The sequence below is a fragment of the Poromitra crassiceps genome, assembly GCF_964638095.1.
Source record: "Poromitra crassiceps genome assembly, chromosome: 18".
Lineage (NCBI taxonomy): Eukaryota > Metazoa > Chordata > Actinopteri > Beryciformes > Melamphaidae > Poromitra > Poromitra crassiceps.
The window spans coordinates 2,974,826-2,990,934 of record NC_139636.1 but is presented as its reverse complement, the minus strand read 5'-3'; the positions used below and the strand labels follow the sequence as shown (position 1 = coordinate 2,990,934).

The 16,109-nt window shown below is 44.6% G+C and overlaps 2 protein-coding genes across 2 annotated transcripts in view; one reads left to right on the top strand and one right to left on the bottom strand.

Moving 5' to 3' along the window:
- The window catches only part of cep290 (centrosomal protein 290), a gene marked incomplete at its 5' end in the record, with an annotated part of 47,585 nt that extends 41,722 nt beyond the window's left edge, over positions 1–5,863 (top strand). Inside the window, 8 exons of the mRNA XM_083654148.1 lie at positions 305–391; positions 674–838; positions 1,007–1,129; positions 2,485–2,654; positions 3,068–3,209; positions 3,728–3,801; positions 4,228–4,322; positions 5,201–5,863. Coding sequence (XP_083510274.1) covers positions 305–391; positions 674–838; positions 1,007–1,129; positions 2,485–2,654; positions 3,068–3,209; positions 3,728–3,801; positions 4,228–4,322; positions 5,201–5,445 — 1,101 coding nt within the window. The 3' untranslated portion in view covers positions 5,446–5,863. The remainder of the gene's footprint in view (positions 1–304; positions 392–673; positions 839–1,006; positions 1,130–2,484; positions 2,655–3,067; positions 3,210–3,727; positions 3,802–4,227; positions 4,323–5,200) is intronic.
- A 600-nt stretch (positions 5,864–6,463) lies between these two features.
- LOC310792900 (carboxypeptidase A2-like) lies at positions 6,464–13,773 on the bottom strand (the record flags this gene model as incomplete). Its single annotated transcript, XM_083654670.1, has 11 exons — positions 6,464–6,651; positions 6,781–6,865; positions 7,089–7,288; positions 7,414–7,504; positions 8,121–8,231; positions 9,223–9,324; positions 9,964–10,065; positions 10,967–11,065; positions 11,386–11,520; positions 12,424–12,505; positions 13,709–13,773. The coding sequence occupies 11 exons, from the start codon at positions 13,771–13,773 to the stop codon at positions 6,464–6,466; spliced, it is 1,260 nt and encodes a 419-aa protein (XP_083510796.1).
- Between the last annotated feature and the right edge of the window lie 2,336 nt (positions 13,774–16,109).

The window sequence follows — 16,109 nt, the reverse complement described above, 5'->3', positions numbered from 1 at the left end:
AAATAATTCTCAGACTCAGAGTTCTAGTATGTTCTGGTATTGGTGCTGATTTTAAAAGCAAGTCAATTATTCGGTTCTGTTCTGTTTAGACATTCATAGCATAAGAAAATATTACACAAAGCATACAAACTTAATTTGAATAAAGGTGCTTTCATTCAACAAAGAGATATATAACAAGTAGTATTTTCCTACTGGTATTTAAATCAGTATCACTGTTGATAAGTCACAGATGTTTGAGATTAGCAAAGGGAAGCTGCAGTGTGAAGGAGTGTCATCCTCTTTGCTCCTTGTGTTTTTTGGACAGGATCAAGTGGCACACCTGAAGGACATGTGCAACGCGCTGAAAAAGGAGAACGCAGAGACGGAGAAAAAACTGTCCCAAATCCATGAGGTACATTGAGTTACCCATGAACTATATACACTCCAGTTTATCTGCTCAGAAAACACACTTAGACAAAACAATTTAGAGGTTAAAAACAACAGCAACCTAATGACCTTAAAAAAGAATCTCACCTAAAAAGAGACAAAGACAAAAGTCTAGGCAAGCAGAGACACTGAATTGAATAACTGCAAATTCACTGATGGTGTCAGATTCAAATGTAATTCACTCATTCAAGATGTAAGGTTAGTCCTGTTCCACCTGTAAAATGATGTTTCATCTGTTGGTCACCAGGGCGGTCGCAGTGGCAAAACAGTCCCTGAACTGGAGAAGACCATTGGCTTGATGAAGAAGGTGGTGGAGAGGGTGCAGAGGGAAAATGACACCCTAAAGAAATCCCAAGCACCCGCAGACCAGGAGCGACTTGCTGCCCTGAAGCAACAAAATGAGAAACTAAAGGTTATAACCACATCACAAGCAAAGTCTCCTATAAGCACTTTGTATGTGTATTAACTCTTATCTCTTACTGGCTCTGCCTTAAGTCTCCTATAAGCACTTTGTATGTGTATTAACTCTTATCTGTTACTGGCTCTGCCTTCACTCATTGTTTTTCTTTTTCTTTTGAAGACCGACTATGAGAAACTGAAGAGTCAAAGTGAGGCTGAGCTGAATTCCAAACTTGAATCTAAAACCAAAGGAATGGAGAAAATTGTGATGGAGAACGAACGTCTACGAAAGGAGATCAAAAGGGTAATTGCACGTACATCGGATGTGGTTGGTTCCACACATCAAAATCACACGTCAAAATATGGCGTTGTCACCCACTGGTTTGTGGACTCGCCATCTTGGTTATTTAGAGCCAGAAGCAGGTAGCACGAGACCAGGGCTCTCCTACAGAGCCATCTGCTATCAGAAGCAGGTAGCACGAGACCAGGGCTCTCCTACAGAGCCATCTGCTATCAGAAGCAGGTAGCACGAGACCAGGGGTTTCCTACAGAGCCATCTGCTATCAGAAGCAGGTAGCACGAGACCAGGGCTCTCCTACAGAGCCATCTGCTATCAGAAGCAGGTAGCACGAGACCAGGGCTCTCCTACAGAGCCATCTGCTATCAGAAGCAGGTAGCACGAGACCAGGGGTTTCCTACAGAGCCATCTGCTATCAGAAGCAGGTAGCACGAGACCAGGGGTTTCCTACAGAGCCATCTGCTATCAGAAGCAGGTAGCACGAGACCAGGGCTCTCCTACAGAGCCATCTGCTATCAGAAGCAGGTAGCACGAGACCAGGGGTTTCCTACAGAGCCATCTGCTATCAGAAGCAGGTAGCACGAGACCAGGGGTTTCCTACAGAGCCATCTGCTATCAGAAGCAGGTAGCACGAGACCAGGGCTCTCCTACAGAGCCATCTGCTATCAGAAGCAGGTAGCACGAGACCAGGGGTTTCCTACAGAGCCATCTGCTATCAGAAGCAGGTAGCACGAGACCAGGGCTCTCCTACAGAGCCATCTGCTATCAGAAGCAGGTAGCACGAGACCAGGGGTTTCCTACAGAGCCATCTGCTATCAGAAGCAGGTAGCACGAGGTAATCACTGGACAGGCCCAAATCACACCCCAAAGCATAGTCTGCTTTATCATCTATTTGATTCTAAATGGGACCATAATTTACTAAATGAACATCATGCTGTATTGAAGACTTACATCTAGTGATTGAGACCATAAACTCATTAGGAAAGTGTTTACTGAGGTCATAAATCAAGTGAGAAGTAGGGTCCTTTTCCCATTGACTTCTATATAATCAGACTTGTTTTGCAGCCAGTGAAGTCGCCCCCTGCAAGCCATTCAAAAGAATGTGGGTTTAAGGCACTTCCGCATTGGCTGCATTTTTAGAACCGGGGGTTGCCCCTTGGTTCAAAAGCCAGATAGGAAGAATTTCATTACAATGCTGTTTCCAGAGAGAAAAAAACAATCAATCTTCAATTAAATTCATTAAGTGAATATTGAAAGAATATAGTACTACCTTCAACTGATTTCTCCTTTTTGAATCAAACTATCCAGATGTGTGTTTTGAGCTCTTTTCTCCCTCCTGGACACTGTTTGTGTTCCTGCAGGAAATTGAGGCAGCAGAGAGGGTGAGGGTGACCAAGACGAGCCTGGAACTGACCAATGAGAAGCTGGAGGCGGAGCTAGAGGAGACCAAGCAGAGGCTCCGGGCGTCGCTGTCCAGAAGCCTGCCAGAGGGAGCAGACAGCAAGACCGGGAAGGCTTCTGTGGTGACCAGGTCAGCAAGCCGCTTCTAGGCCCACCTTAAAGGATAGGTTCACCCAAAAATTTAAATGTCAGTCATTATCTACTCACCCCTGTATATTTTTTTTAATTTAGGACTCGGGCGAGATGTTTTTACAGTGATTTAAGATGTTTCTACAGTGATTTAAGATGTTTCTACAGTGATTTAAGATGTTTTTACAGTGATTTGAAGAAATCTGTTGCTCCTCCTCGGACGGCTTGGACTGAAGCCGAGGGGAGACACTGTTGCTGGGAGGAGGGCGGTAGGGGCCGGCTCGCTGTTACCGTGGAGATGACTGAAACCTGTCGATGAAGTATAAAATGGCGTGCGACTCTTTTATTTCTGTCGAGAGACACTTGTGAAAAATGTCGAGTTAAGCTTGAGTCAGCGCCTCTCTTTCTCCACAGGATGTTTGAGAACAAGATGAAGGAGCTGGAGAGAGAGCTCTCCCAGAAAACCTCCAGCCTGTCAGAACTCAAGCAGCAGCTGAAGCAGCTGAGCGAGCGTGAGGAGAGCACGCAGAAGACCCTCCGCCACCTTGAAGATCAGGTACAGCTTCTCTGTTTCGATGTGTGTGTGTGTGTGTGTGTGTGTGTGTGTGTGTGTGTGTGTGTGTGTGTGTGTGTGTGTGTGTGTGTGTGTGTGTGTGTGTGTGTGTGTGTGTGTGTGTGTGTGTGTGTGTGTGTGTGTGTGTGTGTCATGGAGGTCATGGAGGTCATGGACAACTGAGCAACTTGAGTTGGGAGTGGCCAGTTTGTCAGGTGTGCTGGGAGTGGCCACCTCCTTATTATAGAGGTTCTCAGTCTGTTCCTTGTACATCTCTATGACCACAGGCCTTTTCAGCTTCATGGTAGAAACCCAGCTCTCCTTCGGTGATGGAGAAGTCCTGGGTCTAGTACATATCTAGTACAGTACTATATATGTGTGTGTGTGTGTGTGTGTGTGTGTGTGTGTGTGTGTGTGTGTGTGTGTGTGTGTGTGTGTGTGTGTGTGTGTGCGCACACACACACACATTACATAGTAGCATTTATTTAATTAATGAATCATTTATTTATTTGCTGTGCTAGGTGGAGCTGTTGAAAAGCTTTCCTCCTGGTGGAAGTAGAGATGCAGGCCTCGGTAAGGAGCTCCAGACACTGAGGTGTGTAAAACTCTGATAATAGAATAATCTACAGATGGTTTTTTGTGTTGTTGCTAGGGAACAGTTTGGAAGCTAGCTTATGTCCTGTCAGTTATTGTACTAGCAAACACTGCAACAGGAGGTAACGTGGGGGAAATTTAGAATGTTTATGTCGTGTTGTCAAGTTGAAAATGTATATTGCATGATCAGAGGAGGACATCTTTTCTCATTGATAAATCACATGCAGTGTTTCCAATGCCTCAGTCACCTGCCTGAGAGTGTCTGAAGACAAACTAACCAAACAGCCAATCATTTGGCTGGTACCAGTCAAACTCCTGGACGGTGGAACTTGTGGAAATGAGAATATTCCTTTTGACAAAATCTACAAGAGCCTTTTCTTACGTTGTATCTTAAATCTAAATGAGCCTTTTCTTCTTGTATCTACAGATTGGTCAACAGTGAGCTGGAGAAGGAGAAGTTGGAGCTGAAGCAAAGGCTCAGCGAGCACAGTGAGCGATACGGTGAGCCGTCCAATCAGCAAGGTGAGACTCCCAGCAGTACTGTAGTGCAGCCATGCAGGGTATACAGAGTATATACCCTGCATGGCTGCACTACAGGGTATACAGAGTATACCCTGTAGTGCAGCCATGCAGGGTGTACAGAGTATATACCCTGTAGTGCAGCCATGCAGGGTGTATACCCTGTAGTGCAGCCATGCAGGGTGTACAGAGTATATACCCTGTAGTGCAGCCATGCAGGGTGTATACCCTGTAGTGCAGCCATGCAGGGTGTACAGAGTATATACCCTGTAGTGCAGCCATGCAGGGTAGTGCAACCATGCAGGGTATACAGAGCAGTGGCGCCGAAACGAGTTTGGAATTAGGGGGACAAAAGCAGGGGCGCCAATTTTTGTTTTGTTTTTTTGGACGTTTGGATGATTTTTAGCCATATTTAGAGGAATATCTCATTTTAAATTAACATTAGGATTATACTGTAGTGATGTCATTATTCAGTATTATCCAGAAGCTGCCGAAAGCGAAAGCCGAGCAGTGAGTCGGAGTGGGTGGGGGCGGGGGGGGAGTGCTCTCATGCACTGGCTGTGGATTCTCCTCTTTTTTCCCCACTCTCTCTCTCATATTTACGGGGACAAAATGTCCCCTTGTCCCCCCCCTTCCGGCGCCCGTGATACAGAGTGCAGGCCTGCAGGGTATACCATATTCCTTTACAATGAAAATGGAAAATACATGTACGGTAATTTTACTCACTTGTACTTATTTTTGAATTCCTAATAAAAATATAATAATTCAAGGAAAGACAGTATACCCACTTCTCCAGGCACCACTACACCACTGCCCCCCAGTGCTCTACTGCAGTGAATGAACAACTGCCATGACATCAGTTTCTCTCTTTGTGTTGCCAGGTTACGGGAAGCTTAAAAACCTTCTGAAGGCAGCGGAAACGGAGAATTCATATTTGCAAAGCGAGGTTAAAAGGTTGAAGAGAGAACTTGAGAACTTTGATCCCACCTTTTTTGAAGAGATCGAAGACTTGAAATTTAACTACAATTTAGAGGTGAAGAAAACCATTGTGCTGGAGGAACAGCTGAAGAAGGTGTGCGCTCGGTTCGGTGTGGCGGCCGACATTCCCAGTGTGTCAATCAGTTAACTCAGGGTTACTGTGCCTTAGGAACAACGTCCAAAACTTTGATTCAACTTTCTCAGGCAATACTAACAGTTACACAAACCACCTAGGACATAACTCAAACTCTTTACTAACGCTACTAACGTAGCAGGAGGGCGCACCGCTACTTTTCTATTGCACACACAGAGAAGAGAAGGGTATATATCTTCTCGTCTTACTATCGATAGGTGAATCTCCCAAAATGTTGCTCTGTTCCTTTAACACGTTGAGCTTCTTCTACAAGGCAGCTTTTCATATTATTGCCCAGTTCTTGGGCTGAAGATGTAGCTCATATAGCACACTGTATCATATGTATGTATGTATGTATATAATGTATGTATGTATTATGAGATTTTTGTGTATTTGAATATTTTTCTTTCCTAAATAGTGCTTCGATATACATGCCAATAAAGCAAATTTCATATTTATTTATTTCCCCCTTTAATATCACAAATGTGTCAATTGCTCTCATTTTTAAATAAAAAAAAAACATTATCTGAACTTACCATCCTGTTCTATTATTTGCCTTTACCCATTTAGTCACTATATCTGCATTACTGATTATTGATCATGAACCTTGTGTAAATAGTTTGTGAAAGCACCAATAGTTATCCCTGCAATATTGTTGCAATATCAATATCGAGGTATTTGGTTAGAAATATTGTGATATTTGATTTTGTCAATATTGCCCAGCCCCAACAGTCTTGTTTTAATAAAAGTGCGTGACACGTGGCTCTGACTTAACACTGATATCAATAAGTTGATGGAGACTGGACACTTCCTAGCTCTAGCTCAGTCAGATAAACAGCTGCTTGCTGTGTAGTTGTTCACTGCTGCAAACAACCAATAAAATAAACCATACTTTCAGAAGGGCTTTATTTGTTTAACTTACATCAGTGTGAAATATGCTATGAATTGACCTCATACACATGACGTCAACCTAGTTGAACTCTTATGCAAATCAAAAGGAGTTGAAATAGATCCTTCACTAGACGTCTGTGGTTCAATAAGGGTGGTCACGGACGTACTCCATGATGTGTTTCAGGCCCAGCCAGGTCTCAGAGGCGGTGGGGATGATCTGATTGGCTGGCAGGACGAAACCATAGCGACCGGTGTCCCTCAGCTCAAAGGCGAAGGAGTACTTGATTCCCAGGTTGTAGGACCAGTCAATACTGCCCCCACTGGCTTGGTCTGAGAGGAGGGGAGCAGAGGAATGATCAACTAATAAGCTGTTTTTTTTTACAAATACTCTGTAGGCTGACTATCCAAATAAAATCTTCCATCCATCTATCGATCTATCACAGGGAAGATGGTACTTACAGATGATTTTGCAGATGCTTCCAACCTTATACCTGGTGCCATAGAGGGAGGTAAGTTTCTGCACTGCAGCCCTGCCAACAGAGTCCTACAGGAGAACCAAGGAAAGACAAGGTGTTGAGGGAGAGGACAGTCATGACAGGAGCAGCAGGAGACATGAGGTGGATCTCACTCAGGTGCTCTTATGATATCACTATGACATCATCAGTGGGACAAAAATTGAAAAGGAGAACAAACAGAACAGATTGAACAAGATTGTGGAAGAGATACACTTGGTTGAGAGAGTAGAATAAAGTGAGCTCCTTGCTCACCAGCTCAGGCTGATGGGGCACGTCTTGGCAGTTGTAGCCGTACGGGTACATGAGCAGCTGGGAGTAGGCGTGGACCGAGATGAAGGACTTGAAGTTGCCGTGGCTTTCGACCAGGTTCACCACGTTCTTCACCTCCACTTCAGAGTGGGCCGACGGGCCGTGGTACAAATCTGAGCAGGGGTTCGTACTGGTACCGGGGCCTAAAACACACACACACACACACACACACACACACACAGTTTCACACACATTCCCACACACTTGCTTTTGTGTAAAGAGAAGTTAAACCAAACTAAAGGTGTGTAGCTGTGTTTGCTGCACCCACCACCGAAGCCGGCGTCCCAGTTCCTGTTGGGATCGGTCCCGCGGCAGTAGGAGCCTGGGTTCCTGGAGCGAGTCTTACGCCACATACGATCCTGCACATCAGAGCTTCAGTCATTCAAGCACCACATTTCAAAATCCACATCACTCATTTCCCTTTACATGCTTATTTATCTGGTGAGTGAGTTTCCGTGTCCCATGGGCCTTTAAAGCCTTCTAAAAAAACATTGTGTAATATTATGATCCAATACTTGGTCATCAATGAGAAAATAAGTGTTCTGCTTTTCTTCCCTCTTAAAAACTTGTATTTTGCAGATGTGTGGTTTGCAACAGCAACTCGCTCTGGCTCATGTCAACCATGATTCCCCCTTCAACTTTCCATTTAATATTAAAAATGTCATAAAAGGTTTGTAATTGTTACAGTGTAAACAGAGCTGAGAGAACAACATCAGTGAGGAGGGGGTGGTGGGTGCAGTGATGTCAGTCCCGTGGTCCCGCTGAGTGCCAGTGACCTACTTTTAGACTGTGTGTAGGCTAATGCTGCAGTCGTGTGCTCCTCATATATTATTTACAGTTGCAAGCACATGAACAGTCCTCCAATGTCCTATTTACAAGTGGGAAATTGGGGGATTTCGGTGATACCCGGGTTTCCAAGTTGTGACGTTTTGGGACTACAAAAATGGCGGAAACTATGGAGTCCGTGTCACCTACGTTGGAGTGTGTGTAGGCGTAGCCGTCAGGGTTGGCCAGGATCAGCAGGTAAATGTCCATGGTGTTCAGAAGGGAAGTCAGGGAAGCGTCGGTGCCGTAGTCGTTAGCGATCTGAACAAGGACAGAGAGCAGGTATTTTGTAGAAACTGCATTCCCACAATGAAACTATCTTTGATGTATATCAGGCATTTAGCTGACTCTGTTATCCAGAATGAAATATAATGGCAGCAGTAATATAATGAACTTTATAAAAATAATAAATAATAAATCACAACCAGTACAAGCTGCCACTAATAAGCCCTAAGCACCACCGATAGCTGTGACAAATGTTCCAGAGTGTCTTGAGTCTAGAATGAGCAAAGAGTCATACGATGATGATGCATTATTATTATTATATAGTACTAGATCTGATACCCACTGGAGCACACAATCACACACACACACACACACACACACACACACACACACACACACACACACACACACACACACACACACAGCCTCTCCTCTCTCTCCCCACTGTTTTTAGAGGGCTGTCATGGTCCACTTCCCTTCCTGATTCCAACTCCACCCATGTGTGCTCCGTCAGTGGCTAACCAATGTAGCTCTCCATGGTGCTGAGCCTCTGTTCACTCATTTTGGCCACTAATGAGCTATTTTTGGCCATTAAGTTGGCCATAATGACCTAATTAAAAGAATCGGCCCTGTCACCATCTGCTCGGGACCCCTGCCGGTACCCGTGCCAAATATGAATGTAATGATTTATTTACTCGAGAACAATCATGCGTGGTGTGTTTCACGACTGCTTATGAGGAAGGTACATTGATGTGCAGCATTTTCTGTATGAAGAGCTTTCTAAACCATACACTTTCTTTTTTTGGGAGGGGGGGTCACCATTTGATCTTTCTTGCTCATATTTGAGATGATTACATCCTTGAAAATGTAAGCAAACATCTGAAGATAGCTCATAACCTCAATAATATTCAACTGAGTTTTTCTTTTAGGGGACAGCAGTTATGCTGTCAGAGGAGGTCCACCAAATGTCATTTAGTTTATAAATGATTTGTCTTCATCTCACTGGCTTACTACAGTGTCCTCTTACCTTGTTGGCTGTCCACACCCCGGTAGCCGGAGACACCCACTCTCTGGAGTGGATGCCAGTGTCAATCCAGATGGCAGGACGTGTGTTGCCTCCAGTGCTGAACTGAAGAGACAACACACAAACACTCATTGTACTGTGTAAGGCAACACATGATACACAGCATTTTGTGATGATGTTCTGTGTATTTAAATTTGGCCATTTCATGCTAAAAACAGTCCCAAATCCCAATATTACAAAAAATACCAAATTACCATTACTGCCTCCTCTGCATGGTTGCATGAAATCATAACCTCACCTCCAGCATATCATCAACACAAAGCCAATATCCCACTGCTAAGTAACCAATATACATATCGGTAAAACAGTAAAACAAACACCCAGATCTCTTACAGTACAAATACACACTCAAACACATGCATGCTGACAGGTAGCCTACTGTACAACCACGTGAAGTGTTTCTCCCCCTGTTTTCTCCCTAAAACACTGTACTTAGCCAAATCCCCCTGCTGTCCTGGTTGTTGCTCCACCCCCTCTGCTGATCTGGGGAGAGCCGTAGACTAGCACATGCTTCCTCTGATACATGTGCAGTCACTAGCTGCTTCTTTTCACCTGACACTGAGGAGTTTCACCGGCAGGACGTGGGAGGATCATGCACACACACTGTTCTCTCTAGCTGAGGTCTGGCCTACCTTGATGCACACACACTGTTCTCTCTATCTGAGGTTTGGCCTACACATGTACCTTGAGAACATACATGGGCCTGTTCTCGTAGGATTTTCCGATTTCCTCCTTGGTGACCAGCTTGGGATGCTCAGCCACCAGTGTGTCCATCCAGCTGTAGATCTGAATGGCAGCGCCACACACACACACACACACACACACACACACACACACACACACACACACACACACACACACACACACACACACACACATACACACACTCACACACACACACACATACACACACTCACACACACACACGCACATACACACACACACACACACACACACACACACACACACACACACACGTGCAAACACATTCAGGCTAGGTCCTTGTCACCTGTGCTACTGTGTGTATTGAATGTATTATTGATGAAAAAGATGAGAAGCCATCTAATAGAAGATGTGCATAGTGTGTGTGTTTATACTGTGGGAGTGGGAGTTCTGTGTGTGTGTGTGTTTGTGTGTTTGTTTGTTTGTTTGTTTGTTTGTGCGTGCGTGCGCGTGCGCGTGTGTGTGTGTGTTTGTGTTTGTTTGTTTGTTTGTTTGTGCGTGCGTGTGCGCGTGTGTGTGTGTGTGTGTGTGTGTTTGTGTTTGTTTGTTTGTGCGTGCGTGCGCGTGCGCGTGCGCGTGCGTGCGCGTGTGTGTGTGTGTTTGTGTTTGTTTGTTTGTGCGTGCGTGTGTGCGTGTGCGTGCGCGTGTGTGTGTGTGTTTGTGTTTGTTTGTGCGTGCGTGTGTGCGTGTGCGTGCGCGTGTGTGTGTGTGTTTGTGTTTGTTTGTTTGTGCGTGCGTGCGTGCGTGTGCGCGTATGTGCTAGAGTTCTCAACGGTCCTGAAAATGCAAACCCGACCTGACCAATTAACATAAATTGTTAGCCCAAGCCAGTCGTGTCCCGTCAGGCTCACGCTGAAACTGAGAACTCTAGTGTTGTGTGCGTGCGTGTGTGTGTGTGTGTGTGTGTGTGTGTGTGTGTGTGTGTGTGTGTGTGTGTGTGTGTGTGTGTGTGTAAATAGCCCACTGTCTCCAGACGATGATAAGCTCCAAAGTTGAAGCTCCTGGTGCTGCGCTCCCTCATCTGGTTCTCCTCCATGTCATCCTTCTCCTCATCCAGCAGCTCCTACACATGACAAACACTATTTATTCATTTATTTGATTGTTTATAGTTTTCACAGTACAGTTCACATTACAATACTTTATATATCTACACACAGCATAGGTTACATACACATTTGACTAGATTGCATTACAATACTAAACACAGCATGTCTTTGGACTGTGGGAGGAAACCAACGCAACCACGGGGAGAACATGTGTAGACTCCACACAGATCAATTTGATCGGGGTGGAGATTCGAACCCACGACCTTCCTGCTGTGAGGCGACTTTGAGGTGCTAACCACTGAGCCGCCGTGCCATAATGTGTTTGGGGCTGACAGACCTGGAGGTTGTTGATGAGGACAGAGGAGGGGATGCTGTGGGCGTGGAGGTAGTGCTCCACAGCGCTCAGGCTGGCGTACGGCACTCTGAGGTCCACCGGGAGCTCCGTGGAGACAGGGTGCTGCCAGAAGTCCAGCTGAGAGGAGGGTCACACATTTGACTGGGAACCTTTTGTACAGCTTACAGAACGCTCATTCCTTTCATCACTGTACTATTATCGTACATCACTTCTTGGACTATCTTCAAATAAAAAATATAATGAAATTAAACTGTTCCTCATTTGGCCAGGGACTCCATGTAGTTCCCTCAAGGGCCCCCGGAGGTCCCTGAACCCCACTTTGCGAATGGCTCAGGCACCTCCCTTGAGAGTGTCTCTAGCCAAATGGTATCATTAACTTACTATATTATACTGTATAATGTATATATAATAGTGGTATAATTCGCTAAGATCACTAGAAATATTCCCAATGAGAACATGACGAAGAATGATTATTCTATAGCAATAATAGGTTTCACTCTCACTACTATCGCTCCATGTAGAGTGTAGACAGGCAACTTATACAATTCAATACTAAATCAACAAAACAAAAACTGTCTTATATCGGGCTCTAAAGTGTGTCTATTGTTTATTTGTTACACCGATGCCACCAAGACACTGACTACACTAGTCTGTATATTTATTGCGCTTAACAAAATAAAAGTGATGCTGACTCTGCACCCAAGGTGTTCAATAATCTAAATCAGATGCCAAGGACTACGACAAAAAATTCATTCAATTTTTATGAGAAAAACAAAACATTCAGAGAACAATAAATTCAGATGGAAGGTCTATCTCTGTTTTTTTTTTTTTTTTGCCTGACAGTTTCTGACTTTTTAGGATGCAGGATGACTCTGGTAACTTTTCAACATTCAATATATTGTCAGTTGGAATCTATCTGTGGGTCGATGATGGTGCTGAACTCAATTTGCCCCATTGAAAATGCAGGCGTGAATGTGTGATGCAAGCAGCTGAGACAAGTTGAGTGTGGGTGTGTAGTACCTTCCAGTCCTGTTCCCTCTCCAGAGCCTGCAGGAGTTGGATCTGTTCCTCAGACTCCGCATTGACCCTGATGACCTGATCTCTGTAAGACAAGTCAAAACTCACTCCTGTCTCTTTACATTAACATGAACTCCTCAGGTGTTTAGCTGCTGTTCATATCCAGAGTGACTTACAATGAGCTCAGCAGTAGAATCAGATGAAATTCCTTGTTTAACAATGTTACAGATGACTAAAAGCACCAACCAACAGGAGAGTCATAGTGCCCAGATAATGGCTACTCTTCCCATACCAACCTATACTTCAACCATGGTTTAGTCATATTCTACTCATATATTAACCTATACTTTAACCATGGTTTAGTCACATCTCACCAATATATTAACCATGCATTTAGACACAAATCAGACATGCTGGATAGTAACATTACTTCAAATAAAACATGAATGGATCAAAAGGAGGGAAAACTGTCTCCCCATATTTTCCTTTCAACTATAGAAATTGAATGGGAGACTGAGTTTATGGACTTGAGAATGTTTGCTTGCATTTTAATGCCCAAATGAGGCTTATTGTATTGTAGTATTATGTAAATTTCTGAGAAGATGTACCCCGTATCCACTATAGGTGCTCTCCCATTCACTTTGCTCATCTTTCCCAGTTCATTACCTCCGTCCGCTAAGGAGGTTATGTTTTCAGCGCCGTTTGTTAACAGGATGACGGAAAACCCACTGGGCTTTAATTTCATGAAACCTGGTGGAATGGTGTTGCATGGGCCAAGGAAGAACCCGTTACATTTTGGAGCGGATCCGATCCGACTCACAAAATATGTCTACACTCTCTAGTGCAATTCTAGTTTTCTATGGAGCAGCTCCAGAGTTTCTACCTGCCATCTCTACCAGACTTAGTTTTAGTTTTGTGGTTTCTGGCTTTTGGAGGTTGTTAAATTTCAAAAGTGATGACTCAGATGTAGCACTGTTCTTATAACGAGCTCTCAAAGGAGCTGATCATTAGATACAGAAAAACAGGATTATTTTATTCTTGCAGAGGGAAGTATTGATATCAGAGTGCACATTTCCTCCCACTCATCAATTCAACTCAACTCAGTTCAAAACTTTATTATTCTCTGAGGGAAAGGTGGGTTGCAGACAGACAGACAGACAGACAGCCAGACAGACAGGCAGACAGACAGACAGACAGACAGACAGACAGACAGACAGACAGACAGACAGCCCTACAATGAGATACACAGTAAAACAGCTCTTCCTGCAGTGTGCACAGATGAACTCACCCGGTGAAGAGGCGCTCAGCGTGGGCTGCAGCCAGCAGCACAAACAGCAGCCAGCAGCCTGTCATGTTGCCTAGTAGGTGTCCAGACTATCAGAGTTTCAAGCTGGTCAGGCATCAGTTCTTATAGGTTGTGAACACCGCCGGCGACATGTGGCCTGTTCCCAGGACAGTTACCTCACAGCTCTCCTCCCGTCCGGAGCTATTCTGAGAGTTGAACATGCTGATAAAGCTTTATTTATCTTTCCAGTGCTCAGCTGCATATCACCCTCTTTTTCCCCAGAGATTTGCCCAGCTTTGTTGAACTGCAGTGGTACACACCTATAAGGACAGCTGGAAGAAACAATGAATTCTGAGACACTGTCTGACCATTCTGCCCTGCAAAGCCAAACAGCAGTTTAACGGTATAATTCAGAAAAAGTATTTACAGGAGTGCATTGTCAATCATTTAGCACAGTAGTTCTCAATATGGGGTTTGGATCGCCAGGGGGCCTTGATGGGGTTCCAAGGTGTCCCCAGCAAGACAAGATTAGAACAGCAGTTCCCTAGCTTGGGTAAACCCAGCCTCCACGTGACCTCTATGTGCTGAAACTAGCTTAGGTAAACCCAGCCTCCACGTGACCTCTATGTGCTGAAACTTACGCTACAGGCATAGCCTGTGACGTCACATTGAAGGCTGTGTTTACCCAGGCTAGCTCAGGCTAGCTAGCAGTTCCCAACCTTTTCCAACTCATGGTCCACTTGAACATCTGAAAAATGTCCAGGGCCCACATCTGACCATAAACAGTACAGAGGCCAAATAATGAGTTCTCAGAGCACTTTATACAGTGTATATATATATATATATATATATATATATAATGAGTTCTCAGAGCACTTTATACAGTGTATATATATATATATATATATATATATATATATATATATATATATATATATATATATATATATATATATATATATATATAATGAGTTCTCAGAGCACTTTATACAGTAGGATCTTGGTCTCCCATTTGGAGTTGATTTGTTGGCTGTCGCCATCTTGATTTTTCGTCAGCTGAATGGGAGGGAATGGGTCCTTGCACAGCTCATGTCACGTGAGATGGGGGTTTCCCAGAGCCGCAGCTCCGCCTGCTATTGGTCCCTGATCGGCAAGCTGCGCGATCACTGGACAGGCTATCTGTCAATCACCCCCTTTTCTATCATCTATTTTACTCCGCTTTGCTGAATATACATGTAATCACACCTTTAGTTTCTTTCTTATAGCATTTACAAATTAGACTTGTAAAAAGAGCGAACAACACATTTGAGTTTTTTGCCTCCTCAGGTTTGTTAGCACCCTAACACTCACAGAGTGTTAGGAGCACATAGTCTCAGTGTCAGCAGTGCAAATTATTCCCATAGGAATTAATGGATTCAAATGCAATGGAAGTCAGTGACAAAAATAAAACTTGTCCAATTTGTGTATCTCTCAGAAATGCAAGGTCCAAACTCCAAATCATGAAATGCTGCAGACATACTCACACAGCCAAATAGCCAAGAGTGAAAAAGTGGCTAACCCATAGGGTTTTACATTGTTTACATTAAAATGAATGAAACAGTCGCTAGCCCATATATCTAGAGTCTTACATTGTTTACATTAAAATGAATGGGGTGGGGGATGCAACCAAGGTCCTTCTCTGGATTTGAACCCTGCATGGATATCACAGTTACATGGTGAGTCAACTGAGGCACCAGGGGACCTGAGGAAAACTGAGCCACCAGGTGATCTGAAGAACACTGAGCCATCAGGGGACCTGAGAAACACTGAGCCATCAGGGGACCTGAGAAACACTGAGCCATCAGGGGACCTGAGAAACACTGAGCCATCAGGGGACCTGAGAAACAATGAGCCACCAGGTGATCTGAGAAACAATGAGCCACCAGGTGATCTGAGAAACACTGAGCCATCAGGTGACCTGAGAAACACTGAGCCACCAGGTGACCTGAGAAACACTGAGCCATCAGGGGACCTGAGAAACACTGAGCCACCAGGTGACCTGAGAAACAATGAGCCATCAGGGGACCTGAGAAACACTGAGCCATCAGGGGACCTGAGAAACACTGAGCCATCAGGTGACCTGAGAAACAATGAGCCATCAGGGGACCTGAGAAACACTGAGCCATCAGGGGACCTGAGAAACACTGAGCCACCAGGGGACCTGAGGAACACTGAGCCATCAGGGGACCTGAGAAACACTGAGCCATCAGGTGACCTGAGGAACACTGAGCCATCAGGGGACCTGAGGAACACTGAGCCATCAGGGGACCTGAGAAACACTGAGCCATCAGGGGACCTGAGGAACACTGAGCCATCAGGGGACCTGAGAAACACTGAGCCACCAGGGGACCTGAGGAACACTGAG